This window comes from Rhineura floridana, chromosome 13 (genome assembly GCF_030035675.1).
Source record: "Rhineura floridana isolate rRhiFlo1 chromosome 13, rRhiFlo1.hap2, whole genome shotgun sequence".
Lineage (NCBI taxonomy): Eukaryota > Metazoa > Chordata > Lepidosauria > Squamata > Rhineuridae > Rhineura > Rhineura floridana.
This window is the reverse complement of record NC_084492.1, coordinates 7379853-7398956: the sequence shown is the minus strand read 5'-3', so window position 1 is coordinate 7398956 and position 19104 is coordinate 7379853. Positions and strand designations below refer to the sequence as shown.

Genomic DNA, 19104 nt, shown 5'->3' with positions numbered 1-19104 from the left:
AGCTATAATTCCCAGCACCCTTAACAAACTGCAGTTCCCAGGATTCTTTGGGGAGGAAATGTTCTTTAAATATGTGTGTAGCAGCCTTACACGTGTCTTTTATGACCTCTCAGTCTCTTTGCTAAATGTTTAGAGAACCAGAAGGAAATTCCCCACAACATCTGTTGTGTGAGGATTTTCATACTTACTTGAAGTGAATGGCAGTGCCTTAGGTGTGTATTTTCCTCCCCCTCCTTTGCTATACAAACAAAGGTAGGGTATAGTTTTTTTAAGGCATATCAAAATAAGGAATTGTGACTCTATGACAAGGATGTTCTGGCCAGCTCTACTGCAGAATTTCTGCTCCAAATCAAGCCCAAAGTACGAGATAGTTGGGGCTGGTTTTTTTTTTTTTTTGCTGGGTCTTCGCTGCAGGCTTTGTGTTTGATTCCAGGGCTCATCTCTGGAATTTGTGTGAAGGAAGGACCTAAGAGAGTGTGTTCTCCAGGAAATGCAGGCTGCATTTTCCATTTCCTTCAGCAAATGCACTGAGTCATAAGAGCGGAGAGTGGTCCGGTATCAGGTAGTATGAAGGTGCAACAGGAAATGGGTGCAGCTTGGAGAGCTGCCTATAAGAGGGGTGAGAGGGAGGAGGAGAAGGCAACCCACCTCCTTTGTTCTGAGGCCAACAGTGGGATGGTAAGGGTCGGGAGGAGACTCTTAAGGCCTGTGTGGGTATAGGACACCTTGCTCCGTCCGGTGTTTGCCTCAAGCCAAGTGAGTTGGGAGTGCGGTAGGGCTGGATAAGGAATTCAGTTTGCATTTAAAGCAGAATTTATCAAATTTGCACTTTCTGAAACAAAACACAAACATCCTTTGAAATTCACACTTATCCGAATTTTTGGATGCAGTTCTCCAACCAAGCAATGTGTACAAAACTGAACATATTAGGGGAAAGTGTGCATAAAATTGCTTGCAAAAAATATGTACATTAGTCAAAACTGCATACAAAAATGTATTTATCAGAAGTTCGCACTAAAATGCTGAAGAATTTTCATATACACACACATTGCTGCAAAAATATGGAGAACCAAGTTTAAGATTAGAAAAATGAGTAACTGAGAGAACTGAAATTGACAGATCATTCCATCCCTAGAGTGCAGACAACAGCCCAGTGCAGGAGAAATAAGGTCAAGACCTAACTCTGTGCCACAGGCCTGTTTCTGGTGGCTTCTGTCTCTACCCAGGGATCCCTTCAAGTCTGAGGAGGCCTTCTGCAAAGTAATGTCTGATGGCTCCCTCTGACTTGGGTGGCTGACAGCTGCCATTTAAATGTCCCACAATGCACCTGATATAGCATCACTCTGGCCACTGTGGGAAATTGTATTTATTTATTTTCATATATTTATATACCACTTAATACTAAGACAGTTTACAAGTGGTCTCTAAATGGCAGCTCAGCTGTTCTGGCCCCCCTTTTAAACATCAGCTGGGTCTGGGAGCAGCCATTTAAATTTCCCCCAATGCCTGAAGTGCAGCTAGTTGCCACATCAGGGGCATTGTGGGAAATTTACGCAGGGACTCCCAGATCCGGCTGATGTTTAAAAGGGGGCCTAGCACAGGCGCCTCTGGTGGTGCTAGACCTCTGCACTTTCCTGAAGGTGCTGTGTGCTGATTCTAAACCAGCCTTTCCCAACCAGTGTGCCTCCAGATGTTGTTGGACCACAACTCCCATCAGCCTCCCATTGGCAATGCTGGCTGAGGCTGATGGGAGTTGTGGTCCAACAACGTCTGGAGGCACACTGGTTGGGAAAGGCTGTTCTAAACCCACATCTTGTGCCTTTCCCTCCAGTTGCAGGTGAGCCATCCATCTTCTACTGAGTTAATGGCACGAAGAGGAGATGTGGCATTAAATGGTTAGAAATGGATGAAAGGGTTAACTGAGCCCCTCTCTCCTACAAAAAGCCCCTTCCTTTCTTGCGGGGAGGGTGGCAATCGTTTGCAAAGTGTTGCCCCTCGATAACCTTACACTCTTCTGGAGCGTGGCACATACAGGCAAAGAACGCCTTGGCCAACGCCCAGAGGAGTTCTAAGGCTCTCCTCTCTTTCTATTATACAAAAGGGGGACAACATGTACCTTCTGCCATACAAGTATTTACCACCAAAGTTATTTCCCAACTATTATATGGTGCGCAGACAAGTAATTATGGCAATCACTCCTCTTTTGAAACCATCCAAACTAAGTTTCTTAGGAGTATATTGGGTACTCCCCCTTGTGTCCCCAATGCCATTTTACGCCTTGAAGCCGGCCTTCCCACAATTGAGGTGCATATTTGGATTCTTAAGTTCAAATACTGGTTAAAATTAATGCTACTCCCAGTCAGTCTGGCCCCTCTGGTCCTATCCGACGTCTTCCATTCAAAATGGAAGAAATCTTTAGACACGAAACTTTCACGATTAGGTTACACTGCTCCCATTCTTTTGGCGGCAGGTTTCCTCCAAGCGAAGTTGTGCATTACCCAGAGAATTTTAGACATGGAACTCCAAAACCACCTGGTTTTTGTTCATTCTTACCCTGGTTTTAATTGTTGCGCAAAGCCTTTTGCCCTGGCGCAACATCTGGCCTCTTTGGATACCCCCAGGATCAGGAAAGCTTTTACTCTGGCTAAGCATAATGTTCTGCCATCTGCCCTATTAGAGGGCAGGTATCGAAAAATTCCAGTTGCAGAACGTCTTTGCCGCTGTGGAACTGGCGTCATTGAAAATGTAAGACATGTCTTACTAGATTGTTCTTTTTATGATGACCTTAGATGTTCGCTTATCACCCCCATCCTACGAAGACTCCCGGGTAGGGATGCAGAGTATTATGTGCATTATCTTTTAGCAGATATTGATTCCCGTGTCTCTTCCAAAGTGGCGGGGGTTTGCGCTGCAGCCATCAAATTTCGCAAAGCCTTGCTAGCACTCTAATTTTAATATTTGAGAGATGGTTTTAATCTGAGTTAATGAACTAGCGCTAGCAGTTGTGTATATGGTGGTTTGTACTGCTTCTCTGAGATGTAATGTGTTTATTTTTATTCTGCTCTGATATGCTGGTCTTCGACCGTAATAAACCATTCATTCATTCATTCATTCATTCATTCAAAGTGTTGCCCCTCCCTCCTATGTCTGCTTCTAGGTCAGCTACACTTTTTCTGGAGCCCACTTGCCCCCTCACAGGCTTGTGGCCTTCCCAGAAGAGGCATCTGGCTGGCCTCTATGAGAACAGGGTGCTAGACTAGGTGGGCCTTTGGCTTGATCCACCAGCCAGGCTCTTCTTACGTTTTTACAGATGGCTGATGAGGAAAGTTATGAGTCTTCAAAACCTCTCTCTCTCTCTCTCTCTCTCTCTCTCTCTCACTCACTCACTCACACACACACACACACACACACACACACACACACACTACTGTTAACATTATTAACATATGAAATCTAAGCAGAGATCCTACGTAGAAAAAAGTGAATTTTTAGAGGAGCAAACAGAAGATACATATTGCGCTACTAGACAGACCTAAGTGATTTTCCTTTTTTGCCTTTGAACAGCACAACAGAACAAAAGAACTTCATTAGTTGCCTTTGGAAATCAGCTTCAAGATGTGGTTTGATTGTTATGCGCCCCATGGAAAGCTATGGACAGTGGGGCCATCCACAAAAGTCTCTGTCTACAATTTGTATCTGTCATATTCAGTTCAAGGGTGCCCACAGCTAGGCTATTGGGGTTTGACCTAAAAGTTCAGGCTCTTAGCCAGTAGTGTTGTGGCAAGTTCTGAAGTGTGGGGTCCCTACATGATAGTCACAGCCATGCCCCTTCTAAGCTTATACCACCTAATATTATAGAATAACCTGGCCAGGTTTGAATACTGCTTTCTGCTTCGCTATCCTTGTTAATGCCTTGTCCCACAACAGCAGATGTCCCTAGGTGCTAATTAAAATGAAAGAGAAATGTGTTAGATACTGAGAAGAGTCTTCTCAGTGGCTGACTCACCTCCTTTAACTCTGATTGGCTCCTTTCTGCAGGAAAGGACAAGGAAGCATGTTAGAAGTCCCTTCCAAGTGGCTAACACACTCCCCTTTCATGCTGATTGGCTCATAGGATGCTAAAGACATAGGGACCCTGCTCCCAAAAAAGTAAGGGGTCTCTAGCACTAATTGGAACTCGCAGGTGGAGCAGAGGCAGAAAGCTGATGTATCGAAAACAGCGTAAAAACATAGCACAACAAGAACATCAGATCCATAAAAAAAGCTGGTTAGCAAAGGTTTGAAAAGCTTAACTGAATAATACAATTTTCAGAAGACGTCTAAAAGTGAGCAGGGATGGCTCCCCATGCTGAACCTCTATTGGCAAGGAGTTCCACAGGACAGGGCCAGCCACATACAGACTTGGCCCCTAGTAAAGCCAACCAACACAGGGGCATGTGTTTTTTGTGAAGATATAAATGGGGGTGGGAAGACCTATGCAGGGCCGGTGTCAGAGGGCAGTCAAGTTGGGCCCTGGCTGAGGGCCCCTGTGGCCCCTGAAGGTCCCCTCCTTAGGGAGGGAGAGTAGTGCTCCCATTACACAATATGCGGCAGTGGTGGCTCCCGACCCTGCCACAGAGCAAGGAGAGGGAGCTCCCATGCACCCACCATACAGATAGTGTGGGCTTCAATAAGCCCCCCTACACACACCATGTATCTCTTCCATTTCTGTGAATGTTGTGCATACTGCACGTGCATGCCTACCATCAACTAAGATGGTGGCAGGGGCTTCCCTAAGGGGCTGACGTCCCAGCTGCCGTCTTGGTTGATGGTAGGCATGCATGCACGGCATTCACAGCGATGGGAGAGGTAGGTGGGACGTGCGGGCAGGCCCATGGGCCCAGAGCAGGCTGGTGCCCAAGTGCCCAGTCATGCTTGGCACCCAGCCCTGGACCTACATGTGTTCTTTTATTTAAGATTACTTGACTCTGGATTACAAACAAAAGTTTATATATATATATAAATGTAGAACACGGATAAGCATAAGACTGCCAATCAAGGCCTTGCTTCCATGAGCCCAGTCACTCATTGATCTGCTGACTGGTTTCAACCAATCCTGACTAGCAACATTTGCTCTACAGTTCTTAAAGAGACAAGTAACTATTCTCACATCTCCCTTTTTCAAACAAAACAAAAATATAGTAATGTTATGCTGAAACACAAACACTAGCATGGCTCAATAAGTCTTTCTGGTGCTCGGCGTAATCTGATCTGCATGATGCTACTCCAGTTTCCTCTGTCACTATCTCAGGATCTAGTTCCTTTGGTTCCTCATTCTTTTCCAGTGTACCACTATTTGTAGGCAGCTGGTTCATGTCTTGTTGCTGATTACAGATCCTGTCTTTTGGCCCTGGAACAAGCTGCAGATGTCTCCTGTTACGGTGATAAGAATGTCCATCAGATGTCTGTGCCTCATATGATCGTGGAGCTACCTCCTGCAAAACACGTGCCTTCTGACTCCCCAAGTCACCACCATTTATACAAACTATGTCATTGGGTTTCAGTGACTGTAAGGTCCTAGACCCCTCATCATAGTACATTTTCTGTTTCAGTTTACTCATGCTTTGATATTTGCAGAGATCAGTAACACCGTTATGACTATCCTTCACCAAGCTAGGCAGGGTAGTTCTCAGCTTTCTACCAAATAAAATCTCAACAGGTGACAGGCCATGTACCAAAGATGCCGATCGATAGTTCAGAAGAGCCAAATGTGGGTCTCCAACTGAAGCAATGGCTTTCTTCAATAATCTTTTTATGATCTTCACCCCATTTTCCACCAGCCCATTAGACTGAAGGTATCCTGGGCTTGATGTGACATGCCTGAAACCATAGTCCTTTGCAAATTTCTTGAACTCATATCCCAAAAACTGAGAGCCATTATCAGACAAGATGTGAAATCCCATATCTTGAAAAATAGATTTAATGTGCTGTATAACCTGTGGTGCTGTAATACCTTCTAACAAAGTCACCTCTGGGTAATGTGAAAAATAATCTACAACTAACAAATAGTCTCCACCTGCCATGGTAAACAAATCAATTCCCGCTTTGTACCATGTATCCTGTATGTCTTCCCCCATCCACATGTGCTCTTTTTTATTCTTGGGCTGATAGGTTTGGCATGTATTACATTTGTGGACTACAGTTTCTATATCCAGATTCATAAGAGGCCAATATAATACCTCCCTAGCCCTCCTCTTGCATTTTTCAATGCTCAGATGACCTTCATGGATTTTCTCATGCATATCCACTTTTAAACTGTTGGGGACTAGAATCCTTTACCCTTGACTAAAACCCAGAGCTTGGAAAAGTTACTTTTTTGAACTACAACTCCCATCAGCCCAATCCAGTGGTGATGCTGGCTGGGGCTGATGGGAGTTGTAGTTCAAAAAAGTAACTTTTCCAAGCTCTGCTTTGGACCAGACATAGATAGTCCCCATCTATCACTGAGATTGAAAATATGGGCCAGGGATGCAATGACCAGGCCATCCATTGGTGACAGCATTTATTACCTGCTGCAACGTCTCATCCTGTGCAGTGGCTGGTGAAAATTTTCACCACATTTCATCTGAGTCTGGGAAATCCTTATCTCATTGACATGCACAACATCTGTTTGCAGTTCAGCAGCAGCAGCAGTGTCATCAACAGCCCTGGACAATGTGTCCGCAATCACCAGATCCTTACCTGGTTTGAATTCTAATCTCAAATCATATAATTGTAGCCAGGAAAAAAGTCTTTGAAGTCTGGAAGGTATATCAACAAGTCCCTTTCTAGCAATAGTGACCAGAGGTTTGTGGTCTGTTTCCACCGCCACTGACCTCCCATAAATGAAAACATGGAACTTTTTGCATCCAGTGCTTCCTTCTCTATTTGTGCATATAACATTTCTGCTTTTGTGAGAGCCCTATGCTACCGGCCTCCAATGATCACCATATTTTTGCAAGAGAGTGGCTCCAATGTCCTCTTTAGAAGCATCACTGGACAATTTTGTCTCCGTGTTATATCAAAACACCTTAAGGCAGGAGCTGTTGCAATTTATTTCTTCAGCTTTCCAAAGGCCATGTCCATGTTTGCATCCCATGTCCACTGGGTATTCTTTTTTATGAGTGCTCTAAAACTACTGGTATGCTCTGCCATGTTTTCAATGTACCTTCCTACATGAGTTACCATCCCTAGAAACCTTTGAACCCTTTCTTTATCATGTGGGAGCAGCATGTTGGAGATTGCCCTAATTCTGTTTTGGTCAATTTGTACACCATTTCCAGATACCCTTTCTCCCAAGTATGTAATTTCTTTAACAATGCTCAACACCCTTAACAAACTACAATTCCCAGGATTCTATGGGGGAAGTCATGACTGATTAAAGTGGTATAATACCACTTAAATCTAAGGTGTGGATGTGGCCTTTGTTACACAAATAAAAAAGAGCATCAACACAGACTTCACACGCATACACCATGTGCATCTTAGGAATTTGTAACTCTTTCCATTTTTCATTTGTTATTTGCTTATTGCTGATTCCTTCCCCTCCAGTGGATACTTATTTGTGAGGCATGTTATCCTTTATCTTTGGTATCACTACAAACATGGAAAATAGTAGGTGATATAATGGTCTTGGACCTGATGTACTCTTTTGATGTGTTTCCAATGAAATATTTACAGTGTTTGTGTTTGTTGTTCTTATTTGGTTTGATTGTAATTTTACTTTCATTTGTATTTGAATGTTTACATAAAAAAAGTAAAAATGAAATAGGGAAAAAAGAAATAAGCCCCACGGAGTTCAATGGGACTTACCCCCAGGTTAAGTGCATATAGGATTGCACTGTAACAGGATCACTCATCTGGGATTTGTCACTATAGATTACTCTAGAATTAGCCGTATAAAGGGGGGATGGGCAGAAAATAGATCTGCATCTATTGGCAGATCTCTGGGTGATTTGCAGTACATTAGCATGGGTTACTGGCTACATATACATCATATACATTTGAAGCATATTTAAAGCACGTTTCCTGAAAAATCCTGAGTACTGTAGTTAACTCCTCATAAAGCTGTAATTCCCATCACCCTTAACAAATTACAGTTTCTAGGGTTCTTTGTGTGGGGTGTGTGCACTGTAAATGTATGGTGTGTACTTACCAAGGCCACATTCACACCATACATTTATTCCACTATTATTCCACTTTAATGAGTCATGGCTTCTCCCAAAGATTCCTGGGAAGCGTAGCTTGTGAAGGGTGCTGAGAATTGTTAGGAGAGTCCTGCTCCCTTTACAGAGCTACAATTCCCAAGTGGTTTAATAATCCACCCCTCTTCCCAGGGAACTCTGGGAACTGCAGGTCTGTGAGGGGAACAGGGGTCTCCTAACTCTCAGCATCCTTCACAAGCAACACTTCCCAGGAATCTTTGAGGGAAGCCATGACTGTTTAAAGTGGATGAACAGTGGAATCCATGTACAGTGTGAATGTGGCCCAACTGTTTAACAACAGCAGCAACAACATTATTTTTCTCATCCTAAATTTAAGGTGTTGACATGAAGACAGCTTGGGGTGGCCAAGAGCGGGATTTTTGTGCAGAAGGCCTTGATACTTTGTCAATATTATCTGATAATATTATGTGACATAGATTCTTGAATTGTCTTAAATTGTTCATTTATAGGGTGCTTTCAGAGAGCTGTTGATTGTGGGACTGGTGCTGCCCATGCATCCAAGTTTTCTGCTGTGTCTGCTTGACATCGTTGTTGTTGTTATGTGCGACTTATGGCGACCCTATGAATCAGTGACCTCCAAGGGCATCTGTCATGAACCACCCTGTTCAGATCTTGTAAGTTCAGGTCTGTGGCTTCCTTTATGGAATCAATCCATCTCTTGTTTGGCCTTCCTCTTTTTCTATTTTCCCCTTTTAGCTTCTAGTGATAGTTCTGGTTTAATTTGTTCTAACACCCAATTATTTGTCTTTCTCGCAGTCCATGGTATGCACAAAGCTCTCCTCCAGCACCACATTTCAAATGAGCTGATTTTTCTCTCATCTGCTTTTTTCACTGTCCAACTTTCACATCTGTTGAACTTGTCAAGGATTATCAATACCTCGGCACAGTCATCAACCAAAATGGAGACAATAGTCAAGAAATCAGAAGAAGGCTAGGACTGGGGAGGGCAGCTGTGAGAGAACTAGAAAAGGTCCTCAAATGCAAAGATGCATCACTGAACACCAAAGTCAGGATCATTCAGACCATGGTATTCAAAATAAACAGATTTATCCTTTCCACAGAAAATCTGCTGGGTTTTTTGTTTGTTTTAAGAAACCTGTTACTGCCAAGTGTGATATCTCAAGGACCAGTTTGCAATGTTAAGCGTCAGCTTCTGAAAACACTCTTCAGTTATATCCTGAATTGTTAAGGAGCTGAAATATAAAGGAGCCTCCATTTAGTCCTGATACTCCAAGCCAGCCTCCCTTCACCAGCTGTTTTGGAGTCCAACCTGGCTGGGGTTGATGTGAGCTGCATCCCAAAACATTTCACCAGGCTGGTGAGAGGCCGACTTTAAACAAATTCCCCCGGCTCAGATTCTTTCTAAGTTGTGTGTCATTTGTGCTAGACTCAGTTTGGTGGATCTCTAGTAAGAAAGTGAAGTTTGTCCACCCCTGAAGCAAGGAATGCTGCTTTTGACTGAGTGGCCTATTATATAGCTAGACATATAAATAAAATATTGGATCCTTTTCTTGCTAGGGATTGTTTTAATATATCTAACTAAAACTACAAATATAACTATCTAGACACAGATATATCTATAGAGACATATAAATAAAATATTGGATCCTTTTCTTGCTAGGGATTGTTTTAATATATCTAACTAAAACTACAAATATAACTATCTAGACACAGATATATCTATAGAGACAGATAAATAAAATATTGGACCCTTTTCCTGCTGTGGAGTGTTTTTCATGTGTCTATATACCTTTGCATGTAGAACTACATTTACATCCATTTCAACAACTCTCTGTAGCAAGAAACGAGTCCAACATTTATTTGTTCCCACTTGGACATGCCTTCGCAAACCAAACCAAACCGAGTCCCGGGCACACTGGACAGCCACCTGTCAGGTATGCTTTAATTTGGATCCCTGCATTGAGCAGGGGGCTGGACTGGACAGCCTGTTTTATGAAACCCCAAAGGTGGCTGGCGAGGGGCCGAGCGACCGAGGGCGGAGCGTGCCTCCCGTTGCTGCCGGCCCAAACAATGGCTTGGACTTTCCCAGTCGGATTTCGCCTGCCAAGGGAGGCGGGCCGAGGGAGGCGGCGCGCGGGGGAGGCGGCACTAGCAGCAGCCCCCTCGGGGCGCCCGTCGGCGTCGGCTCGGAGTCAAGGCATGGTGCGGCTGCCGGTGCTGCGAGGCGGCCGACGGAGGAGCCCGGCACCTTAGCCACCCTCGGCCGGGGCAGGATCATGCCGCGCGCTCTGCTGGCCGTGCTGGGGGCCGCGGCGACGGCGGTCATCGCCTCGATCGGCTGGCCCATCCCGGTGGCAGGTGAGCCTTCGCGGGAAGAAAGCGGGCGGGCGGGAAGGGAGGGAGGGAAGCTCCTTGTTTGGATGTACCTTGGGGCTTAGCTTCCTTCCAAGGAAGTTGCGGGGCTGCAAGCTGAGAAAGGGAGAGGGAGGTGGAGGCGCTTTAAAACTTTTTAGCGCTTGAGCTGCTTGCTTCTAGCCCGTATATTTGAATGCTGCTTTTTTCCCCGAAATAGATTTGTTTAGCTTTTGAGCTTGTTTTCTTAAATGTTTTTGTTGTTATGTGCCTTCAAGTCGATTACGACTTATGGTGACCCTTATCAGTGATCTCCAGTAGCATCTGTTGTGAACCACCCTGTTCAGATCTTGTAAGTTCAGGTCTGTGGCTTCCTTTATGGAATCAATTCATCTCTTGTTTGGTCTTCCTCTTTTTCTACTCCCTTCTGTTTTCCCCAGCATTTTTGTCTTTTCTTGAGAATCATGTCTTCTCATGATGTGTCCAAAGCATGATATCCTTAGTTTCACAAAATAGTAAAAGCCACCCTGATCATTAGATTGAAGACTGCAACATTTCCTGTTTGATTGGTGTGGATGTTTGATTATTTGCTCTTTTATATTGTCTTGATTGAATGTTTTTATTTTTATTGTGTATGTGTGTGTGTGACAGTGTGTGTGTGTTTTGTATTAATATTCTGCCCATCACTTTGGGGGGCCTTTGGATGGGCCAAAAAGTGATATATAAAAACCCATAACATTATTATTATTATTATTATTGTTGTTGTTGTTATTGTTATTGTTATTAAGTTATAAATAAACCATAACAATATTATCATATCATCAAAGTGACATATAAATCCTAACAACAACAATAATAATATAGCAGTGATGAGGGGCTCCAGACCTGCCAACGTCCTACCCAGGTGTGCAGCAAGTCTGGTGCTCTCCAAATGTTTTGGACCACATGGTGGTGCTGGGTGAGGCTGATCCTTTGGACAAAGCCATGACTGTTTAAAGTGGAATGATAGTGGAATAAATGTATGGTGTGAACGTCACCATGATGGGGGAAGAGAAGAAGGTTCAGCTTCCCTTACTCCGTGTTGTAGGGATTTAAGCAGCCTTCATCATCTGTCTCATGCAGCACGGCCATGTTCCCATAAACCCCAGCATTGTAGAGCGGAGCAGGCCGGGGCTGATGGGAGTTGTAGTTGTAGATGGGCGAGGATTCTGGTTTGCTCTGCAGTTTGGAGCAAATGTCCCCCATTCATATCTGGTGGATCATGCTTGGAGTAGAGTGTAGACATTAAACACATGTGTAGATTAGATGGCATGCCTATGAACTTTTCTGAGCATGCTTTGTTCCTACTTAAGTTTGGTTCATGTTTCTCACGAGGTGGTCTGAGGGCTTTGTGGCTCTTTTTGTTTATCTTTAAAAAAAAAAAAACATTTCTAGCTGCTTAAAGAAAAATGGTAAAAAATTGAAAACTGCCTTAAAAAATCATTCCCGCCCCCGCAATCCCTCTACATAATTGCAGGCACTTTTCTCCTGAACCTGGCTCACATCGTAGATCAGAGTTCAGCTAGCATAAAAGTGCACGGAGCGGTGGAATTCACGGAAGTAGCGGGTGGGAGGGAGCGGGCTTCTGATGTTCAAACCAAGCTCCCTGCTTGCTACATGAATAGGGACTGGGCCTTCAGAGTACAGTCGTGGAGTACAGTCTCACAGGATTTATTCCAAGTAGGAGCGCAAAGGATTGTGGTCTAAATTCGTAGCTTGTTCTGTCCTGGGGGTGGTGTTGACATTTGCCATCTTCGGGCAGGTGTTAGTGGCCCAGCACAACAGCAGGGCCTACTGGTGGTGCCTTCTATGGAGGCCCCCCTCTTTTTAAAAAACTGTCTGGAAGCACCTTTTCAAATGCATCCCCATCATAGACCAGCAATTGTTGCATGGGATTAGCTACCCATAACTAGAGCTAGATCAGGGCCAAACACTGTCAACCGCATCCCGACCACCAGCTTGACAGTGACCCACAGAGTAGGCAAATATAAAAAGCAAGACTCTCATCAGATTAAATACTGTAATCTTTAGTCAATTGTCTGTCTTTTTAACTGATTCATTGGTTAATTAATCAATTGAATCTAAGTAAATATTACCAAACCCTCTGAACAGACACCTTTTGGAGATACTGAAAGCAGTGTAAGTAAATGCCAGAGGTACCACTCGCTGAGAGGAAGGAAATGCTAAAATTTCATTTTTATTTCGAACAACAGTCATATACCAGAACTAACACAGACTTGAGGAATAAAAAAGCAAATTCACAGCCTGGCTGATTAGAATTTTCCTTCACCAGTTAAAAATGAGTCCCAATGATTAATCAACTTAAATTTTCTGTTGATTAATCTACTAATTCAACCAATTAAAAGTCACATCCCTAGTAAAAAGAGAGACTTTAGTACTTCTCCCTTGGTGTCCTCGCTGCCTGTCCCTATTGATGCCCCATGATGAAAAGAAAGCCAAGAAAAACAGGGTAGATAATCTGTAGGAGACCCTGATTCACATAACCAAGTGGTAGGATGGGGCCTTATTAAAATGCAACCACTGGGGATGGGGGTGAAATTCAATTCAGTTTGTATTTGAAGCCATATCTATCAAATTTGCAGTTTCCAAAACAATATGAGAACCAAAACATAGCTATCCTTCAAAATTTGCAAATTTTGATTCCAGATTTTGAGATGCAGTTCTCCAACCAAATGATGGTTTACAAAAAATGCGTATATTAGGGGAAAGTGTGCATAAGATGAAAATATTACTGAAAATAACATACAAAGATGCATTATTTAAGGGGAATTGCAAAAATGTGTTCCTTAGTCAAAACTGGCTGCAAAAATGTGTTTATTAGGATAAATTTACAGTAAAATGCTGAAGAATTTTCATGAGAATTAAAAAAAAAAGTTGCTGTAGAACTGAATTTAAGACTGGAAAAATGAGAAACAGAGAGTACCGAAATTGAGAGACCCTTCCATCCCTAGGAACTACATAGGGAAGCTGCTCCTTGTGCCCAGCTCTTCTCACCCAGCAGCCGATACATGCCACCACACTATGGTTTGTATTTGGCTGGTAAAAACCACAGGAGTTGTGGAGTAAGATATTGAACAAGGACAACTGGCATACCATCATGTCTCAGACTGGCATTATTTGCAAGAGGGATTCAAGTGCATAACAGAAATTTAAATTTGTACCATTAATGTGGGTTAAAGTATAACAAATCTTTTTTATGACTTTTTGTGGTTAGGAAAGTGGTGGGAAAATATATTGAAAAGTGGGGGATGAAGTAACAATTAATGGGAAGATGTGTAAACACCCCGCAGCTAAATCAGGATCAATGCTCATTTTCATATAACTGACTCATAAGCAAATCAGAACGAATGCTTAATTAAAGACCAGAAATACCCTAACCACTGTGTAAGGAAACCAGGATGAATGCTGAATAGATCATCTGGAGGAGCCCTCAGTCACAGGTGAAACGTAGGGTATGAATGAAATGAAATCAGTCAAATGTGTTAACTCAGAAATCTCAGGTCAGTTCCAGATAACCTTTTCATTGAGCATTCATTCTAATCTGTTAGTGGGGAGGTTAGACAACATTGCATCAAGCAATTGTTATCCCACTTTCCAGTGCATTCACTTTACTTGTTGCAAAAAGTTTGATTTTGGATTGTTGTGCAAGAGCACTACATTTTTGTGCTTAGGAAGGTGGTGGGGAAATATGTTGAAAAGTGTGGGATGAATTAACAATTAATGGGAAGATGTATAAACACGCCACAGCTAAATCAGGATCAATGCTCATTTTCATATAACTGACTCATAAACAAATCAGAACGAATGCTCAATTAAGGACCTGAAATAGCCTAACTACTGCAAGGAAACCAGGATGAATGCTGAATAAATAGATCATCTGGAAGAGCCCTCACTATGATTTAATTCAAAGTGTCTGCTATGGTACTGTTTATTTTATGACCTGGGATGAAGGTCCTCAAGTTTTTAGAATATTCCTAAAAGTGTGCAAGTGCATTTATGTGTGTGAGAGAGATTGTATGTGTATTTGCTAGGGATGGAAAGACCTGTCTGTTTCGGTTCTCTGTTTCTCATTTTTCCAATGTTAAATTCATTTCTCTACATTTCTACAGCAATCTGCGATTTTTTTTAAATTTAAAAATCCTCATGAAAATTCTCCACCATTTTAGTGTGAATTTCTCCAAATAAACACATTTTTTGACAGATACACATTTTTGCAAGCCATTTCTCATCATTTCATGCCTTTTTGCATGTTATTTTCACATGTAATCATTTTTATGCACACTTTCCCCTGATATATGCATTTTTGTAAATATTGTTTAGTTGGCGAATTGCATCCCAAAATTAGAATAAATGCAAATTTCGAAGGATGGCTGAGTTTCAGTTCTCATATTGTTTCGGAAATTGCAAACTTGATAAATTCTGGTTGAAAACTGAATAGAAATTCTTACCCATCCCTAGTATTTGCACACATGTAGACTGTACAGGTACACTGGGAGATAGCAAGGATTGCTTGTGGTTCTTTATTCAGTGTATTTGTTTGTTACTGTATAATGTCTGTAACAGATGTGTGAATGATGCTGTGGGCAAAAACATTTGTGTTCACCAGCAAGTGAAATCAGTGGCCAGTTTAGGTCTTAATTACTCTGTAAATACTAACTTAGGCATCTACTGCAAAATTTAATAAAATAAGAAGTTTTGAAATATGTGTTCTGCCTCCCCCCAACATCACACTTGGGGAGGTATTCAGTTCTATCTCTACTCAGAGTAGACCCATTGAATAGACATTACCAGTGCTTTTTTATTATGGAACTCACTGGTATAAACTACCAGCGCCTCTCTTTTTTTCTGCCCATACCAAGCATTTTGTGTTAATACTGGCAGCAATTTTATCAAGTTATGAGTACCAGCACCCTATTTTTTACTTAAAAACAAAACTGGATATGAACTTAGGTCCATTAACTTCAGTGGGTCTCCTCTGAGAAGGACTTAGCTGAATACAATCCTTGGGTTTTAGTTGTGGAAATAATTGGCAAGCGTTATCAAATTAATCTTTGGGAATGAACTATTCCTGCTACTGGGGTTGTTGCAAGAGGCTAATTCTCACACACAAAAACCAGCAGGGAATCTGTCATGGCATAGACCATTAGTTTAAACCAGCATTCCTCAGCCATCCACATCTTCCCACCCATCCCTGGCATTTCATTTTGTTCAGCTGTATCTAAAGCACAGGTTGAATAGAGTAAAGCAAGGGCTATGTTCTGCCTCTTATTTTGAAAGCTGGCCAGCATTGTTTCTTTAAATGTGAATTGAAGCAAATTTCTCCCCCATCTCCATTTGGAAGGCAGGCATTCTCTGATGTCAGCCCCAGGACCCTTTTAAATTGTGCAGGGGCCTGCGTTTGCAGTTTAGAGGTTTGGTTTTGCATGGGGGAGGGAGTTTTGCTGAGCGGTCTCATTCCTCTCAACCAACTCTGTCCCCCTTCAGATTCCCCTCTGCTCTCCTCCCCATCCATCACTTCCACTGTTTACCTCCTGTTCTCCTCAATAAATGGCTAAAGAAACCAAATGAGTTTATTTAACGTGTGCACAGGAAATCCATCGGTGTCTTCCTGGGGAAGGGAGTTGTCTGGGGAGGAACACATCTTTTCAGGGTCCTCCTGATATGATTTTAATTGGCATTTAAGCAGACACATTTGCTCTGCTGTGCCATGGTTATATGGTTCTTTTTGCTTTGTCACTTGTAAAATAGGTTTTTTTCAATAAAAATACCTTTAAAAAAAACAACACCCACAATTTTTCTGCATGTGGTGAAGGGGAGTTCCTAGGATATATCCGCAGCTTTCCTCTTCCTGGACCTATTTGCATCCTCCAGGTCCACATGCAGAATCTCCCTTTGCTGTTATAGTTGGGGGTGGGACGAGAGAGAGACTTTTTAAAGTCTCGGGGCCACGTCCCCTCATGGGCAACCTCCCAGGGGGCACACACCAGTGGCGGTGGGTGAGCCAGAGACAAAAATGGACAGGGCAATGCATGTGACCCTGACCTGTGCACAGAGGTTGGCACTCTCTCTCTCTCTCTCTCTCTCTCTCTCTCTCTTCCATCCAAGCAAGCATCGCTGTTCAAGGTCTTGCGTCAGCCGGGCAAAAACATTCAAGGGGGCTCAGAGCAGGGCTGGTGAAAGTCTGTAGGCCTGGAAGGCTGCTTTCGACCCCTTGGCCTTAGGTCTCCCCACCCTGGTGTTATAAGGAGGGATAAGAGTTTTGTCACCTGTAAAGCATACACTGAAAGAGTGGGGAATAGCTCCCCCTTTATCCCCCTGACAGCCATTGTAATAGTAGCAGTCTACCGCAGCACCTTTGGGAAGCTAGCCAACTGAATGGTCTGGCTGAGTAGTGGAGATAATTTCCCTACACTTTTGCATTCCTACAAGCCTTTTAAGAAAAGATTTTTTCCCCCAGACTACATCTGTTTTAGAATTGTTTTAAAGTATGTTTTTTTAAATCGTTTTATGGCTTGTTGTTTGCCACTGTGGGCTTCTTTGAGAGGAAGGGATATAACTTAATTAATTAATAATCTGATCAGAAATCTGGGAAAGGAGAAGAGGAGTAAAATTCTTCCCAATGCTTAGCAAGACGATATAGAGATTCCTATCCAGTAGTCACAAGGGTAATGCAGTAAGTTAGTCATTGTAGGTGTTGATGGTCTAATATGTTCCAAGCGATGGTAGGAGGTGAGCGCCCATGTCCTTTGTGAGTTGAAGCTTTCAAACAGCCTTCAGGAGCTGCCTCGTGTGTCACTGAAGCTGCTCTGACAATGATTCTTCTTTGCTTGAGTGCTGATGATTCCAGGCAGATGTAGGGCTGGTGCGTGATCAGATTCTACATCACGCGGCCTGGAAGCATAAGTGCACATGAACTTCTGTGTAGCAAGAAAAGACAGGTGCTGAGTTCTGCTGTGATAGCAACATCTTCCCACCATGTGGACTCTGCCATCTCTACTTCGTGTGCCAAAAATAACTACATAAAATAGATCTGTTTCCCTTTCTCCCTGCCTGAGCTCTTACCCATTTAGAATGTAACCCTTCTGAGATTTGTTATGCACTATGAGAGCATTATATCAATAATGATAAATAATCCATTCTGTGTGGGCTGAATATCACACAGTTGCCCTTGAGTGGGGCCCAGAGGGACTGTTGGGGGAAGACTAAATGTATTTAGGATTACTGGTTGTTGTTGGTTAAATCCGTTGGAGCCAGAGACCAGATTCCACAAGTGTGAATCTGCCGGATATTCACGCCCCCAGCGATTCAACGTTCCACTGCCTGTGTTTTGTGTTACAGAATAACCCAAGATGGGGGATGTTACTATCCTCTACTCAGTTTAAATTTAGGCTAAAGTGTCGCACTATCTCCCAAGATCAAGGTGTGGCAACCTTTGCTGTTGCCTGTCTGCCCTTGTGCAATTCCCAAGGGCCAAAGGCGGGTATTTCCCAAGTAGCAGGAACAGCACAAGTCTCCGGAAACTCTTTTCAAAAGGTATGTGTCCCAGATTAATTGATAACCCAGAAGCTGAGTACGTGGTCAGTCCAGCAGCTACAGATGAAACCACTGATAAAACTCACTTGCCCTGCAGTCTGCAAACAATTCTGCCCTTCCCTGCAAACCTCTGCCCTCTTTAGAATACCTGTCCCTGGGGTTCCCTGGGGTGGGGTGCAGGCTGCTAAAAAAATAATAGTGTCTCTTTCTTTCTGTGCTCTCACCCATTTAGATTGTGAACTCTTCTAAAAGTTTGCAAGCTGCTAAGTGCATGTTATTACCATGTGAATCACCTTCCACACATATGGCCCAAGGCGATTCACATACATACCCTTAAAAGCAGCTAAAATAATTAAAAAAAATTTTTTTACAACAGTACAACATAATTACAATAGTTCTATCCAGTCACTAAAGTATTAGTTATGAATACAGTTTTGATATCTAAAAATACTTGTATCAATTATCAATATATAATAATCGTATCTTCAATCATATCACCAGTCACATAATCAATTAATCATTACCTAGAATGAAGGATGGGGTTCGCTATGTGATTACTTTTCATTTTTTAATTCATCAAATGGGCTGCCAGTTACGATATGCCATAAATTTTATTCTGTTGGTCATCGCGATTCCCGGTTCTTCCCTTTTTTTTGTTATTTTTTTCTGAAAAATTACGTAATTTTTCCCATTATTCCTTATGCTACTTTATAATGTATATAATGTATACCCCAGTAGGTGTTAACAAAAATAATTACGCAAATAATGTGTCACCAACAGCAGAGAGTGGGAGCCTATTTGACGATGAGACGAACTTGCGGATTATCCCAGAATTTCATACCAAATCTGATTTTGCGAATATTCTACACCATCTCTACCTAGAATTAAACAATGCTGCATTCCCAAGAAAAAATAACCAAATAATAGTCTTTCCCCAGCTCAATTCTTCTCTTCT

At 42.7% G+C, this 19104-nt stretch overlaps 1 protein-coding gene across 1 annotated transcript in view; it reads left to right on the top strand.

Annotated features, from left to right (window-relative positions):
- Nucleotides 1-567: 567 nt before the first annotated feature.
- LOC133369381 (nuclear pore complex protein Nup214-like) overlaps nt 568-19104 on the top strand; it is a 32018-nt gene continuing 13481 nt past the window's right edge. Inside the window, exons 1-3 of the mRNA XM_061594656.1 lie at nt 568-678; nt 1832-1837; nt 10172-10562. Coding sequence (XP_061450640.1) covers nt 568-678; nt 1832-1837; nt 10172-10562 — 508 coding nt within the window. The remainder of the gene's footprint in view (nt 679-1831; nt 1838-10171; nt 10563-19104) is intronic.